This window comes from Furipterus horrens, unplaced genomic scaffold (assembly GCF_987537825.1).
Source record: "Furipterus horrens unplaced genomic scaffold, mFurHor1.1.pri manual_scaffold_3, whole genome shotgun sequence".
Classification (NCBI taxonomy): Eukaryota; Metazoa; Chordata; class Mammalia; order Chiroptera; family Furipteridae; genus Furipterus; species Furipterus horrens.
In genome coordinates, this window is record NW_028327173.1 from 91,127,700 (window position 1) to 91,145,633 (window position 17,934).

At 34.7% G+C, this 17,934-nt stretch overlaps 1 protein-coding gene across 4 annotated transcripts in view; it reads right to left on the bottom strand.

The window, feature by feature from the left end:
- Positions 1-1,348: 1,348 nt before the first annotated feature.
- SLC35B3 (solute carrier family 35 member B3) overlaps positions 1,349-17,934 on the bottom strand; it is a 28,716-nt gene continuing 12,130 nt past the window's right edge. For all 4 annotated transcript variants that reach the window (XM_090269862.1, XM_090269863.1, XM_090269861.1 and 1 more), the window contains exons 6-10: positions 15,087-15,184; positions 8,073-8,165; positions 7,587-7,698; positions 4,756-4,825; positions 1,349-3,105 (exon numbers count right to left, since the gene is read on the bottom strand). In XM_090269862.1, coding sequence (XP_090125988.1) covers positions 2,955-3,105; positions 4,756-4,825; positions 7,587-7,698; positions 8,073-8,165; positions 15,087-15,184 — 524 coding nt within the window. In that variant the 3' untranslated portion in view covers positions 1,349-2,954. The remainder of the gene's footprint in view (positions 3,106-4,755; positions 4,826-7,586; positions 7,699-8,072; positions 8,166-15,086; positions 15,185-17,934) is intronic.

The following is a 17,934-nucleotide window of genomic DNA, read 5'->3' on the forward strand; positions in this document are numbered from 1 at the left end:
TGGAGCAAAATCTCAGGCCCAAGCCAATCCTACTGAATTAAAATCTTCCTTTTTAAGATCTTCAGATGTCTCGTAGGCACATTAAAGTTTTAGAATCACTACCACTATGGGGAATTATTATTTTGAAAACTTAATGAGATACTTTATGACTGGGAAGAAACCAACTTAGTAACGTTTCTTAAATAGACATCTTAATACAGTGATTCATAAGAGTTAGCCAGATTCTTCTGCTATGTTATTTTGTTGCACTGAATATTATGTCAAAGAAGGGAACATAATATGACAAAATTCAGAACATCAATTATCCAATTATCCTTTTTGGTCTAATGATATTCTTTGATGTTCAGAGTTGTATAATACAGCTATTGAGTGCCTACTGTAAGATACGCACTTAAACACAGCTTAAGAAACAATTTACTCTATACACTCAAGACAAATACACCTATCTGCATTTAACTAATGTCCTAGTAAAAAGATTCCCGCTTCTTCATTTACTTATGTCTCAAATTCTTTACTTATAGACACCTCATCACTTATTATGTTACTTTGAGTTACTTAAAACGTTCACAGTGAGGTCCAATGGACAGAAAATATCCCATAATAATTATGTGATTGTGAACTCGTACTTACCCTGGTCCTCAACTTCTACATTTGTAAATATATGAACATGAAGAATCACATCTACTTAGAGAGGCAACATAATGGTTAAGAGCATGGGCTCTGGAACCACAGTGCTTGAGACAGTTCTTGTTCTTTCTAGCTATGTAAGGCTAGGAATTGACAGCTTTGGTTCCCACGCCGTCCCCCCTCCCCCCGCCCGCCTGCAGCTGTCTGGGAGTTTCCCATGATAGTGGGGTACATCAACCCAAGCTCCGTTTGGCCTCGATGAGCCCTAGACTCGCAGCTGCAAGATAACGACTAAATTCACCAGTTTCTTTTTTCTTCCCCCTATAGAACAGCTCCTCCTTCCCTAGGACCCCCGAGTCAGGCCATTCGCAGCACGGCTTCCTCCCCACTTGCTAATTCCCTCCAATAAACTTTTCTTCTGCTTGCTGCGTCCTCATGGTTCTCTGAGCGACACCGTTCTTAGAGGAATGTCACTTAATCCCTCTGGCCACAGCTTCCTCTTCTATAACATGAGGATAAGAATACTTACCCTGATAGGGCTGTTGTCAGGATTAAGTAAGTTATTACATATAAAGCACTATAATAGTGCCTGACACCTAGCAAGCACTTTAACATTAGAAATTGTAATTACTATTTTTAATTCCCTTGTTACTATTTAATTGGTTGTTGGGAATGACATAATATTAATGAAAGATCACAAAATAAAATCTGGCACACACACAAATATTGATTTCCTTTACTATAGAAATTATTCTGTATTTCAGACTATTTCTTAAGACAACTCCATGGATACAAATGAGTGAAACAAAGTTTCTCACCATCTGATGGAAGGTAGAAAAAGGAAATGGAGTATAACACTTTAGGCTGGAAAACTGATTTTTTAAACAGTGCCAAACTGTTTAAAATTGGGGAGTGCAATAAGTTTGTAATTGGCAGAGACAGTGGTAAAAATTAGAGAGTGGGGGTAAAAGGATGCCCTGATAAGTTAAAATTATAATATTTTATCAAGGATTTTGGAAAATTAACTTTTTAAAAAGCACAAAACCTTACTGTCTTATAGTTTAAGATAGTATAATAAAGTAGAAATTAGGATTCCTTTCATTTTAAAATATAGAAACTTAAAAATGATTACCATGTGAGAAAAAAGCAACAGTATTTTGACATACAAAAAATGAAAACTAGTCAGAATTCCTTGTGCTAGATTCTTAAATTATCACATGCACATGACAGGTTGAAGTCATGGTCAGCGTACAATGGAGTTTTAAGAATTGAGGTTAAATGTTCCAAGTGTATTATACTGAGAAAATATAAGTGATAACACCAATAGCACAGATATTGAACTGTTTTACTCAATATTACTTACACTGAAAATGAAGATTAATAGGAATTTTTTAATATAGTGAAAGGAATTAGGGCCAAAATCTTTGAGTTTGGACTCAAAACTACAAGCAATATACTTTACAAGTTTGCCATCTCTACTTATATCCCTTAAATTTACCTAATTTTATCTTCAACCTGCCAAATTGATTTCAAATTAAATAGTATAAGGAAAATGATGAGAACTTTATTATTTTATAATTTAAGCACCAATTATTTTATCTTCAATTAAAAAATCTAAAATATTAAATCTTTTAGCACCTCTTTGATAAATAGTAGCAATTTTTTTGTGTGATATATACTTACAGAACGCAGTATGAGGACTCCTTTGACTATATTGTCTATATTTCCCAGAAAATTTAAAGCATGTCTTCTCTAAAGAATATGTTTAAATTATCAGAGAAAGGCCTAAGTATTAAAATTTATATAAAGCCTTATGCAACCTTCACTTCCCTCTTTATAACAAAATTCTATCAGCACAGTTAAAAAAATCACAGAATAATTTTTATTTATAATGAAGTTATTCTCTCTACTTTAAATCATCAGTTCACTCTTATAACAGAGAATCAATTTAAGTAACACCACCAAAATGGAATGAAGACAGAAAAAATCTGCTATTACATGTCAATCTCTTTGATATGTCATAACAATATCTAATTAGTTTTATAACAGAGTCCAGTTCCAGTTAAATTCTCAATAAACTGCTAATAATTACAGTCCTTTATAGTGACATACTATTCTAAGGTATGACAGATGTTGCTTTCTCAACTGGTTCAGAAGTCAAACAGTCAAACAAGTGTTCTGAAGAAAAAGGCCAACTTCATATGGAATTCAGTTACAAGTGGATAGCATGCGTCAGATCCTTTGGTTTTTATAATAATCCATTTGGAAAGTTAATTAATTGGTGACTGGTCCCTTAGAATTCTATGTTAAACAGCAGGAATCATTGCTTATACAGTTTGTGCCAATGTCCTTGATTTTTTGAATTCTACTGTTTTGTTTATCAGGTCATATAGTGATGGTAGTCTTATTTTATCCATATTTTTGCTGTAAACATTGAGAAATATACCAAAGATGACTAACAAACCAGACCATATGTACCTAAGAGAAAGAGATATGAAAAAAATTAATATTAAGGTAAAAATTCATTATTAGCCACAGAATTTGGTGCTAAGTTCACAAAAACTATGCAATAAAATAAAATTTTGCAATGGGAAGCCTAAAATAATAGTGTTAAAACAAAAAGAGTAGTTTTAGATCAGAGAGAATTTCTTACCTTTTATGTTAGTATATATAGAAATAAGATATTTTACAAAATACTAAATGTAGTTGAATTTTGAGAATAGAAAATTCAAAGTCCAACTTCTACCAAAAGTCTTAAGTAAAAGTGCTGGATTGGTAAACCTGCCAATGGCCATCTTGGGAATATAATACAACCAACCAACTAGTTATCCCAGTTGGGTAAAATATACAGCAATAAAAAGGGGGCACATCCAGAGAGAGCAGAATTGGCAAAGATTACTATAATGTATACCAACCACATTCAGAAAGGGAAACCAAATTACAGAAAACAAACAATATATGGATGGAAATTTATTTTGTGGTTTATATTTTATACATTGATAATTTCTAGGTTTGAATCTTCTCAATTCCTAACCAAGGTAAGTTTAAATAATGCTAATTTCTAACACATCTTGAAAGTAAACAGTAAAGGACACAAACTTATATGTGTGTGTGTGTGTCCAGAAGGTATCCAGCCATGTAATATGAAAAATAGAGACATTTATTGAAGAAGATACAAGATACAAGAAACATTGTATATAGGACAATGATGCCTCAGTCCCCTTCAAAGCAGGCACTTTGGGACCTCACAGTTCTCCCAGTCACCATCAGCTGCCCCATTGTATTTTCCCGAGTCTCATAGATGGTCTGAAATCACTTCTCTTTCAAAGGTGATTTTAGTTTTAGGAAGAGCTGGAAGTTGCTGGGCATCAAATCTGGGCTATAGAGGGGCTGAGTCACCTGAGTAACTTGATGTTTCCCAAAAAATCTCTGCATGAGATGTGATGTGTGGGCAGGCGCATTGTTGTGATGAAGCTGTCAATCACCAGTTGCCCATAGCTGCAGCCTTCTGAATCATCCAAATAGCTTCCTTGGAGGAATGTTCAAGCTTAACACAAAATTTGTTGCAGATTCGTTGCTCTACTGGTTCATTTTGAATGTGACAGCCGGATATTACACATGCTCACTCAGTGGCATCTACTGCCCCCACTGACTAGTACAGTGAAGTCATCATTGTTCACACAAGTGCATTCCAGTCCACTGTCCTTGGCTGCTGAATTACATCAATGTCGTGCATACCATTCTCATTATATTAACAATGGCTGGAAATTTTCTGGACACACACACATTATATATACATATACACACACACAGACACACATATATATCTAAAATATTTGTAATAGGCCAGGGGAAATGAATCCCTCTTAATCTTAACATATCACTCATAGTCATTTATATTGCAAACAGGATCACATTTCCCTGGGATTCTGGTTGAACAGTTTAAGTGTACAGAATTATTTCTTCAAAATAATTACACACATTTCTGAAGCAGCAGAAGACACATCAATAAATTAGAGGTAGAGATGAAAAATATGCTTTATAACAAATTAAGGCTATTTAATAGGTAAATGAAACAAAGTATCATATCTAAAAGTCAAGAAACTTGTTTAATTAAAATGTACTTACTGAAATGTGAATGGCTTAGCGAAGAATATAAATGAAAGTACAATGGTCATTGCTTTTCTTCCTGTTGTCACTATAGGGAAAAATAGGTAGAGATATTTTGGAAATCATTCATTCACAGATATTTACAAAGCCTACTACTTGCCAGGATCTATTTGAGGTACAAGTAAACAACAAAAAGCAAAAAAACAAAAAGTCGCTGTTGCTGTTACTATGGGATTTACAGTCTATTAGAGGGTACAGACATTAAATATTCCAGATAAATGCTAAAGCACAACTGTAATAAATGCTCGATAGAGGCCATGACACATGAAGGCATGTCATCCCTCAGGCCAAGTTTGGCAGAAAAGAAATGCTTTCTAAAAGAAAATGTCAGGTGGAGCAGGCAACTTAACAGTGATCACCTTTGGATAAGACTTATGAGCAATCTTTACAATCCTTTGTCTGTATTGACTTCTGCTTATCCTTTAAGTCATTACCTCAAAGTCTATTGTAAGCCCTGAAATCTCCCTCCCTTGTCTCACCAGGTAGAGGTGGGAAAACCACATATATCTCCATTATAGCTTTTCCTTCACTTTGCTTTAACAGTTACTATTTTCCTACTAGACCATACTTTACTTAGTTCCTTGTCTTAGTCATCCTTATATTCCCAGATTCTATAGTTATTGCACTTAATGTTCAATGCATGAATGAAGAACACCAAATGAAGAAACTGTTTTGGAAACATGTGTCAGACCCCAATTCCCCAAATCTGTCTTTCCTTTTACTTTAATAAAAGGACCCCTATTTTTAATTGGCCATGCCTCCTAGCCTCTCTTACAGCTAGACATGATCATGGGTTAGATTTTGGCCAAAAAAAAAAAAAAAAAATGTGAGCAGAAGTACTGTTTCCAGGAGTGTGATTTCTAGGAAGTTTCCACAAATAGAAAGGTGTTTTGTTTTCTCTCCATCTCACCGCCTGGACCATGGCAGAGCATACAGAAGGAGCCTGGATTCCTAATGGGCATGGAGACACTACACCAGTTCAAGAGGCAGTCAGCACAAGGAGTAAAAAAAGCACAGGTCTGGTATCACACTGACTTAAAGTCCTGACTCTGCAATTTATGAGCTGCTTGACTACTGAGCAAGTCACTGAACCTCCCCATGCTTCAGTTTACCCATTTGTATTATGGAATAACATTAGTGAGTACTTTCTAAGATTATTTCAAGATTAAGATAAGTAATATTTATAAAATACTTAAAATAATGCCTGGTACACAATAAGGGCTATGTACATATTAGCTATAATTATTATTACCACCTCTGGATTTTTTTTTTACAAGAGAAATAAACCAGCTTGCACCTTCAAAACAAGGACTGCATCTCATATTTCTTTATACAGGGCTCAATCAATGCATAACAACTGATGTAAGAACTTTTTAAAACAGTTATTATCTTACAAGCAAAATTGGAACCCAAGCTAGGTACATGAATTTGCAATCTTTCTAGACAGCAGGAGATGAACTGAAAGATTAGTGAATGGTGTCATGTACAATCAAATTCCCTCTATTTACCATGTGGGATACAAATTTTAAAAGGGAAAGTCATACCTTAGCAAATAAAGAGAAAAATTAGAAAGCAAATATACTTTTACAAAGAGAAGTATTTATTTGTTTAATTTACTCTGTGGTATTAAAATAAGCATTCCCCTAAAACCACAGAATATTCAAATCAGATAAATGACGAATATATGCATTACGGGTGCAAATTTTGCAGATCTCTGGTGGAAATGATTAAGTCCAACCAATCACTACACAAAGGAGAGAACTGAAGCCCAGAGAAGAGGAGAGACTTACTCTCCAGGTCACAAGTCATTAACCAACAGAGCTGGGTCTGGGCTCCACCTCCTCTGATGCAGCAAGCCACAGCTTTCCCACTGCTTCCAATCCTGGCTCCACATGCGACACCAAGAGCACTTGTCACTTGTACCATTCATTAGGCAAACAACACAGTGTAGCACAGGGAGTCATCTGTGGCCCTCATTATGCCTCACTTGTAGCCCCTCATCTGTTCCCCTCACTCCTCCAAATACAAATTCCATTCCTCTAAAGTGCGAGGAAAGTGCCCACACAGGGCAGGTACCTAATAGTTATTAGTGAAAAGAGAAGCTCATCTGATGTCCTGGGAAGTGTACAAAAGAAAGGTCAAAAAAACATTGTTCAAAATACAGCTGTCATACTTTAAGTTCAACAAAACTGGGATTTTCAGTTATAAATTAAAAAGCATAAAGGTACTCTTTTTCTATGAAAATATTCATCCCATTATACTTTTTAACAAAAAGTTCTTTAAATGTATTTAAGTTACTTAGATAAATGTTTGTATTTGATTTTAAAATTAAACCGTCAAATAAGAAATTAAGATTAAACATCATTTTCTTTACAATTTTAAAAAAATACCATGAGTCAAGCAATAAATTAATGAAATATGACAATTTTCTTTTTTTTATTTAATTTTATTGTTTTTCTATTACAGTTGTCCCATTTTCTCCCCCACCCAGCCCACCCCTTCTCCCACAGTCATTCCCCACCCCGTTGTCCATGTCCATGGGTTATTTATACTAGTTCCTTTACTATACCTTTCCCTTATTTACCACTTCTTTCCCCCCACCATAACTGTTTTTCTGTTTCTTGTTCAATTTTGTTCATTTGTTTGTGTTGTTCATTAGTCTCCTGTATTAGGTGATATGACAATTTTCTTTTTAATGAAGAGTAGATACTGACCTTATCTTTTAGAAAAGAGCATCAGAGAAAATTTAAATGCTTATTTCATAATCTTTGCTAGTATATCATTCCTACCTGTTACAGCAAGAAGTGCACCAAAAATTTTAATCAAAGCCAGAACAAAGGAGATTCCAAAATATCCAGTGAGGGAAAAAAGAAAAGCATAACCATAGGTCCGAATTAGATTCTGCAACACACAAAAAAAACCTGTTAGAAAAATGCAAAACAAACCCTAAGGTATTACAAATGAAATAAAACCATAGATTTTAATCAAGTTCTTGAGTAATAATAAGCCATTCAACAATGCAGTCAAACAAAGATTCTTATTTAGTTTTGATTTAATGGAAAAATAATAAAATTTAAAATCCACAACTTCTATATCACGAATATCTTAAACATTATCTTATAGGGAGGGTAAAGATAAAGTAAATTTATATATAAATCATTCCATTTCTGAAAAAAATTTCTGATTTCCATATAAAGAAGTTATCAAATTATGTAAAAAGTCTTTAACAAGGGGAATTAGAAATACAGAGAAAACTATTTAATGGAAGATGTTACCTTTGAACAAAATGTTACTGCAGGTCCTAATCCAGTAGTGCATGCCAATCCCAATAAAATGTACACAAAACCAATTGAATACGAATACAAAACCTAGAGTAGATAAAAAGAAAGTGGAAAAAAGTGATTACCAAACCAAAGGTAAAAAAAATGAAGGATTTTAATATGTGGCTCCGTTAATCTATTCATATTTGAGTAACATCACTGTTTCAATATAGCTTAACTTTCTGGAAATGATGGTTGGTCCTAACTGTTTATAAGTCTATGCCTTATTTTATGAGCAATGCGACACAGCAGTACTGATCCTTTTGTATATGGTTACATAATTATTCATTTTTTTCCCTTGCTTAATTACTGAATTCAAACTAGATTTTAATGTTGGGATTCTAAAAACAAACAAAACAAACAAACAAAAAACTTTAAAGCTACATATTAAACATGAAAAATCGCAAATAGTTTTCAAAGACATTAAAATATAACAAAAATAAGCAGTATATTACATAGTTACTGCTTAATTTCCTAATTTTCCTAAAAATCTTTCTATCCCAGTTTATTACACTCATAAGCAGAATCAGAATCAAACTTAAATACCTGCTATGTGTCAAGTACTGTGCGAATAATGATCTAAACAGATTATTGCATTTATTTCTCACAACCAACCTAGACATAGGTACTTTTAATAATCGTTTCCCAATTTTCAGATGAAGAAACTAAAACTGAGAGATATCGTCATAGAGAGCTAGTAAAAATAGGATATGAACTGGAGCTATCTTAGACCAGAGCCAATGGTCTCACCACTGTACTACATCAACTTTCTAATTATCTACACTTCCTTAACTCTTTTATTTTTACCTTATCTAGGAAGAGCAGTGATGATGATCAAGAAAACTTTGACAAAGATTAAAGTTCCTATGTTCCTAGGGACTCCTTAGACTATCCCCACTCTGCTGACAAAAAAAACAAAACAAAAACAAAAAAAAACAGTCCTATATATTCTTTTTTTTTAAGTATATTTTATTATGTTGTTACAGTAGTTCCAATTTTTTTCCCCTTTGCTCCCCTCTTCCCAGTACCCCTCTTCCCTCCAGCAATCCCACCCCTCTTAGTTCATGTCCATGGGTTGTGCATATACATTCTTTGGCTTCACCCTTCCCTATATTATTCTTAACTTCCCCCTGTCTGTTTTGTACCAACTGATTATGCTTAATCCCTGCACCATTTCCCCATTTCTCTCCCTTCTCCCCCTCCCAGCTGATAACCCTTCAAATGATCCCCATACCTCTGATTGTGTTCCTATTCTGGTTTGCTTAGTTGGATTTCGTTTTTATGTTTTAGATTCAGTTGTTGATAGTTGTCAGTTTGTTGTCATTTTAATGTTCAAAATTTTATGTTTCTTTTTCTTAAGTAAGTCCCTTTGACATTTCAAATAATAATAGCTTGGTGATGATGAACTCTTTTAGCTTTACCTTCTCTGGGTAGCACTTCATCTGCCCTTCCATTCTAAATGATAGCTTTGCTGGATAGAGTAATCTTGGATGTAGGTCCTTGCTTTTCATCACATTGAATACTTCTTGCCAGTCCCTCTTGCCTGCAAAGCGCCTTTTGAGAAATCAGCTGATAGTCTTATAGGCACCCCTTTGTAGGCAAATCTGCTTCTCTCTTGCTGCTTTTAGCATTCTCTCTGTCTTTCACCTTTGGATTTTTAATCATGACGTGTCTTGGTGTGGTCCCCTCTGGGTTCAACTTGTCCAGGACTCTCCGTGCTTCCTGGACTTGTATGTCTATTTCCTTCATCAAAGTTGGAGAGTTTTTCTTCATTATTTTTTCACATAAGTTTTCAATTTCTTGCTCTTCCTCTTTTCCTTCTGGTACCCCTATGATTCGGATGTTGGCATGTTTAAAGATGTCCAGAGGTTCCCAAGCCTCTCCTCATTTTTTTCAATTCTTACTTCCTCATTCAGTACTGGTTAACTGTTCTTTTGGGTTTTTTTTGTTTTTTTACTTATGTTCCAAATCATTGATTTGAACCCCAGTTTTCTTCCCTTCACCATTGGTTTTGTGGGGATTATCCTTTGTTCCACTTAGCATAGCCATCACTTCTTTTATGTATTTGACGTACTCAAGCATATCTGTCAAGCCTGTGGGCATCTTTATCACCAGTGTCTGGAATTCTGTATCTGTTAGGTTGGCTATCTCCTCATCACTTAGTTCTCTCACTGAAACCTTGATCTGTTCCCTCTTTTGGGACATACTTCTCTGGCTCCTCATCTTGATAGGCCTCTGTGTCTTAGGTAGAACTGTTGTTACTGTTACATTGTAAGGGGCGGAGCCTTAGGGATTCATCAGTACAAAGCAACCTGTTTCACCACGTTGTGGCACTATGTGTGGGGGAGGGGTCTGAGAGGGAACAATGCCACACGTGGCCCTTTTCCAGCCACTTCTCCCACTTCCGTATGGGACTGGTGCCTCTCTAGCTGTTGCCCTGGCTGTCGTTCCCAGAGTGGATGGGTCTGTGGATGTTCTAGGTCCGTGGTGGCCCTTTAAACAAGTGGACTCTGCTGAGTGACTGGCAGTTTCTGCCTCTGCCCCAGCTCCCACTGGTCTGCACAGTCAGAAGCAATGAGACTTGATTTTCCCCGTTGCTGGGACCGTGAGCTGCGAGGTCCCATGAGGAGCTGGGAATGCTCCCCAAGTGTTCCTCCTGACTTTTTAAAACGTGTAACTGTGCTTTCTGCTGGCCTGCTGCTGCTGCCACCACACCACACCCTCTCTGCCCCAGCTCGGCCCCTCCTACCTATCTGGATGAGTATTTCTTCTTTATATCTTTGTTTGTTGGACTTCCATGCAGCTCGATTTTCTGGAACATCTGCTTATTTCTAGTTTTGAGGTACAGTAGTCCCTCTCTATATCGCGGTTCACTTATTGCAGCCTCACTGTATATAGGATTTTTAAAAATATTATATTTAATTATTTATCGCTGATTTTTCGCTATATCGCGGGATTTTGTGGTACCGTATATGTATGTTGTTAAAGTTACGTAGGTTTAAGAGTGTAGAATAAATGTAAGGTTCCTGCTTCTCGGTGAGGAGGTCTAGAACGTAATACCCACAATAAGTGAGGGAATACGGTAGTTGTGTTACTTCTTAGTTGTGTAGGGAGATACAGAGAGTCTGTCTACAGCTCCATCTTGGCCGGAAGTCCCTATATATTCTTTTTTTTAATTTTATTTTGGTTTTTCAATTTCAGTTGTCCCATTTTTCCCCCCTTTGCTCCCCGCCACCCCTCCCACTCCTTCTCCCACAATTATATCCCTCCCCATTGTCCATGTCCATGAGTCATTTATACACGTTCCTTGATAAACCCTTTCCTTACTTATCCCCCACCCCCATAACTGTTATTCTGCTCCTTGTTCTACTTAGTTCATTTTGGTGTTGTTCCTTAGTTTCCTGTATTCAGTGATATCATATGGTATTTTTCTTTCTTTTCTCTCGAGTTCCATCCATGTTGTCACAAATGGCAGGAGTTCCTTCTTTCTTTCTGCTGCATAGTATTCCATTGTGTAAATGTACCACAGTTTTTGGACCCACTCATCTACAGGTGGGCACTTAGGCTGTTTCCAGTTCTTAGCTATTGTAAACAGTGCTGCTATGAACACAGGGGTGTATAAGTTCTTTTGAATTAGGGTTTTAGGATTTTTCAGGTATACTCCTAGCAGTGGAATCACTGGTTCAAAAGGCAGTTCCATTTTTAGTCTTTTCAGGTAACTTCATACTGTTTTTGATAGTGGCTGCACCAGTCTGCATTCCCACCAACAGTGCAGTAGGGTTCCCATTTCTCCACATCCTCACCAACACTTGTTGCTTGTTGACTTGTTGATGGTGGCCATTCTGACAGGTGTAAAGTGGTATCTCATTGTGGTTTTTATATGCATCTCTCTGATGGCTAATGATGTTGAGCATTTTTTCATGTGTCTATGGGCCTTCTATATGTCCTCTTCAGAGAAGTGTTTGTTCAGGTGCTTTGCCCATTTTTTAATTGGGTTGTCTCTTTTCTTGATGTTTGAGTCGTATAAGCTCTTTATATATTTTGGAGATAAAGTCCCTTGTCTGAGGTATCATTGGCAAATATGTTTTCCCATGTGGTTGCTTTCCTTTTCAACTTGCTGATATTTTCTTTTGCTGAGCAGAAACTCTTTAGTTTGATGTAGTCCCATTTGTTTATTTTTTCCTTTATTTCTCTTGACTTAGGAGATATATCCGAGAAGATATTGTTATGTGATATATCTGAAATTTTCCTGCCTTTTTTTTCCTCTAGGACTTTTATGGTTTCCCGGCTTACATTTAAATCTTTGATCCATCTTGAGTTTATTCTTGTGTGTGGTGTAAGTTGGTGGTCTATTTTCATTTTTGTGTACGTCCCTATCCAGTTCTCCCAGCACCATTTGTTGAAGAGGCTTTTCTCATTCCATTTTATGTTCCTTCTTCCTTTATCAAATATTAGTTGACCATATAGTCCTGGGTTTATTTCTGGACTCTATTCTGTTCCATTGATCTATATGTCTGTTCTTTTGCCAGTACCAGACTGTTTTGATCACAGTGGCTTTGTAGTATAGTTTGATGTCTCGTATTGTGATTCCTCCTGCTGTGTTCTTCTGTCTCAAGATTGCTTTGGCTATTTGAAGTCTTTTTTGGCTCCATATGAATTTTTGAAGTATTTGTTCTAGATCTGTGAGATATGTCATTGGTATTTTAATAGGGATTGCATTGAATCTGTAGATTGCTTTGGGTAGTATGGCCATTTTGATGATGTTTATTCTTCCAATCCAACAGCATGGTATTCGCTTCCATTTATTTGTATCTTCCTTAATTTCTTTCTTCAATGTTACATAATTTTCAGAGTACAGGTCTTTTATCTCTTTGGTTAAGTTTATATCTATATACTTTATCTTTCTTGTTGCTATAGTAAATGGTGTTTTCTTTTTTGTTACTGTCTCTGATATTTTATTGTTGGTGTACAGAAATGCCTTAGATTTCTGTATATTTATTTTGTACCCTGCTATTTTGCCAAATTCGCTCATTATATTGAGTAGTTTTTTAGTGGATTCTATAGGGTTTTTGATGTATACCATCATGTCATCTGCATATAATGATAGTTTTACTTCTTCTTTTCTAATTTGGATGCCTTTTCTTTTTCTTGTCTGATTGCTGTGGCTAGGACTTCCAACACTATGTTGAATAGGAGTGGAGAGAGTGGACATCCTTGTCTTGTTCCTGATTTCAGGGGGAATGCTTTCAGTTTTTGTCCGTTAAGTATGATGTTGGCTTCAGGTTTCTCATATATAGCCTTAATTATGTTAAGGTATGCTCCCTCTATTCTCATTTTGCTGAGTGTTTTCATCATAAATGGGTGTTGTACTTTATCAAATGCTTTTTCCGCATCTATTGATATGATCATGTGATTTTTGACTTTCATTTTGTTAAGATGATGTATTATATTTATTGATTTGCGAATATTAAACCATCCTTGCATCCCTGGGATGAATCCCACTTGATCGTGGTGTATGATCTTTTTAATGTGTTGCTGGATCCTGTTTGCCAATATTTTGTTGATGATTTTAGCATCTATGTTCGTCAGTGATATTGGCCTGTAGTTTTCTTTGTTGTGTCTTGACCTGGTTTTGGAATTAGGGTAATACTGGCTTCATAGAATGAGTTTGGGATTTTTCCCTCTTTTTGGATTTTTTGGAATAGTTTGATGAGGGTAGGATTTAGTTCTTCCCTAAATGTTTTGTAAAATTCTCCTGTGAAGCCATCTGGTCCAGGGCTTTTGTGTGCCAGGAGATTATTGATTACTGTTACAATTTCATTCTTTGTTATTGGTCTCCTATATATTCTTAATGCAGTCTGAACTATCTGCCTAGCAAGATGGCTGGGTATAAAATTAATGTAAACACACACGATAACTTTCCTGTATATAAATACCAACCAGTTAGAAGATATATTGGAAGAAAAGGTATTATTTGCAGTAACAATGGCAAAAAGATGAAACACCTAACAATAAGTTCAAAAGAAATATGCTGGATTTATATGGGACGTTTAAAAAAGAACACTTGAATAAAAGGAAAGTCATATCTTATTCTTGGATTGAACGAATCAAAGGTATAGGTGCCATTCTCCCTAATTTAATTTATAAGTCAATGCCAAACCAATCACAATACCAATGGGATTTCTAGTTTATTTGGGGATATGAACACCCAAGAATAACTACAGGTAGTAATATTCTGAAAAACAAAAGGAAGAATGGTGGCTACTTCTAATCATTGATAAATATGTGATAAAGCTGCTGTCATCCAATGGTTCTGGTGCAGAAATAAATTCAAAAGGATACAATTCTGTACCTTTGGTAAAATATGAAGTAATAAAGTAGGGAATTAAGCTGAAAAAGTGGATTATTCAATAAATGATATTGGGATAAGTGAATAGCCATACGGAAGAAAATTTTTAAAGTTTTGGGTGGATCAAAGATTTTAAAAAAAAGGAAATCATAAAAGTTTTGGGTGGATCAAAGATTTTAAAAAAGAAAATCATAAAAGCAATAGGCAACATAAATTTTTTAATCTTAGTGTCAGGGAAGCCCTTTTCAATAATAACATACAGCCAGAACCAGAAGGAGAATATAAACTGGACAGCATAAAAATCACCAACTTCTAAATGAAAAAAAATAACCAAATACAAAGATAGAAGAAACAATGTATCAAAGGTTTTTTAATATGTAAAAAATATATATCACTGAAGAAATATTTATCAAATACTATACCATAAGCTATCAGCAGTGGTAGTGGCATTTTTATTTTTTATCTTTCTAATGTTTGAATCCATTACTTTTATGAAAATAATAAAAAAACTAGTTTAAAAATGCAATGCAAGTCAATACCATAACTATTTAATAAAATTAAATATTATTACCATTCTGTGTCCATCTTATGTGAAGAACAAAAAAAGCTAAACTATTTACCATTTCTGAATTAGAAGCGTTGTGCAGTTTCATAGCCTTCTCCTGCACATTTCCAATGACAGCATCTGCACACAGTGCCAGGGAAATAAGGATCACACCTTCAAGAAGGCACAAGATAAAAACAACCTCTTTATTTAAGTATATGAATGAGAATCAAGATTTATCAGAGATATAATTGGACTAAGAAACAAAAGGAGATCTTAATCACATTTTTTCCATAAAGCTGAGTATTTTTATCTACAACCACCTGTAACAGGCACATAGGTCACACAGGTCACATAGGTGATTTTTTTTAAAAAGCTAACACTAATAAACTGCATTAATGCTGTCACTATTATTGTGTTTCACTGTCCTGTTAAATAATAGTTCTGCTTTTAAACTAAATTATGTTTGAGAGGAAAAATGTATTAAATAAATATAGAAGAAATTCTTAGGAGATTTACTGGGATTAGTAGTTAATTAAAGAATCAGATGAAGAGGGAAACCATAAAAAATTACCTTTATTATTAAAATGTTTAATTTAAAACATATAAACATGCATGCAATTGCTAATGTCTTTTCTTTCAATGAGGGTCTTAACTAAAATTCTGCACTTTCTCTTTTGTTTACACTACTTATAAAACACATTGTCTCTAATTTCCAAGTTATTTTGGTTAAAAAGTACCATATATATATATACATATATATATATATATATATATATATATATATATATATATATTACATAATAGTGCCTGGTACACAATAAGAGCTATGTAAATATTAGCTATAATTATTACCACCTTTGGATTTCTTTTTACAAGAGAGAGAAATAAACCGGCTTGCACTTTCAAAACAAGGACAGCACCTCACATTTTTTTAATATAGGGCTCAATCAATGCACACCAACTTATATAAGAACTTTTAAAAATAGTCATTATCTTACAAGCAAAATTGGAACCCAAATATATAAATTTGCAAAAAACACACATATATATACATATATATATATGTGTGTGTGTGTGTGTGTATATATATATATATATATATATTTTCCCCCCCATGAACCTCAGAAGTAAAAAAATAAAGTATACCAAAACTCGGGAACTTCTGAAAAAAGCAGGTTGCAGAAACCTTTTATATATTTATGATATCTCCCAATTTTTACAGTTCTTCCATTCCCATGATTCAATAAGTGGTTTTATCGACTTATCAACCAAATGGTTTCAGTTAACTTAGTTCCTATAGAAACAATTCTTTCTTCAGATTCAGTTTTGAATACTTCAAGTAAATATTTAATTATTGCATAATTACAATAACAGGTACAACTGGCATAAACAAATCCAGAAATCAACACACTCATACAGACATGCAATATCTGGAGAAGCAGGCCCTTAACTGCAAGTGTTTAGGACACTGGTCAGCAGTCATGGTGCTTTACAGAAAGAATCAAGAGTGGCCTTGTTTACATCTGTGAGTCTGATGAGATTTAAGGGAGTTTTCTTCTTTTTTCCCAAATGAAAAGAATCAAAGCAGAAAATACATGTACACACATATACACTTGAGAATTTTCAAGTTTTCATACTTTTTCTTCAACTTGATTTTCTTTTTTACTTGATTCTGAATGCTCCTTTACTTGTTTCAAATATCAAATCTGTCCTCAAAAGAAAGACATAGCACTACTGAAGATCCTGAAAACAATGGCCTAGCTCCTAAAAGGCTATTCAAAGATATTCCAAAAGTGTTCTGAACAATGGCAACAACATGAAATATTTTTATGAAAATACCTTCACTGCATATTAAGGGGATTATTTTAAGGTGAACATTTGAGTAAGTAAATTTGATATACTCCTTTATATATTCAAAGTTTTATTTATGTCTGCCTTAACCATTTTAATAGTTAATCTAATCTCCTTTAGATAATATCCTCTTACAGATCAGGGATTGTGGTAAGTGCTCATCAATTATTCCTAATAAGAAAGTATGGTTAGATTCTAATTTTCTTAAAAGTATTTCCATGAAACTCAGAAAGGGTTAGCACTTAAGCTATAGTGAGAAGTTACAGAACCACGTCTTCATCATTATCGTCACCATCACCACCTCGCCCCCACCAAGTGTATCTGCCTTCACACCCATTATTTCTTGTCTCACTCTATCCTCTCACTACCTGTGCGTGATACAAACTATCATCATTATTTCTGGGTAAGTGAAGTACAAAGGCATCTGGCAATTTAGCCACAGATATATTTTTAAGTGATTCGAACAGAATTTGAAGCCATGTCTCTGATAGCAAATTCTGTGCCTTGTCTAAAACTGCATTTTCATTAAGTAAGAGAGTCAATTTCCCTAGTTTTCAAACATAAACTTTAAATTTGTGGACATGTAAACAAAGTGTTTCTGAAAAATCTAAACCATGTAAGAAACACCTGCAACTCTAAAAGTTTTCTCAGAGTAAGTAAGCCTCATTGAATTAAGGATCTCTTGTACTTTGAATGGTCCAAGTTGAAAGAACGAATATAAAAGGTTCTACCAGACCTCCTAGTTCTTAAAGGGCTGCTCCAAGAGGCTGAGGTGTATATACAGCATTTAAATCCCTTAACTTAGCCTGGTTAACCAGACTAGTAAGAAAGACTGACTAACAAGTAGTAAGAATAGTGAAGTTTATGTAAATAATTTGCTTCAGTTTCTAATACTTTTTCCTCACAAATAATTATATTTACTACACTTTGTAATATGTACTAAAGTATGTCCAGAAAGTATCCAGCCACATAGTATGAAAACTAAAAACTTTTATTGAAGACGATTCAAGATAAAAGAACACTGTACATAAAATAATGATGCCTCAGGCCCCTTCAAAGTAGCCACTGGG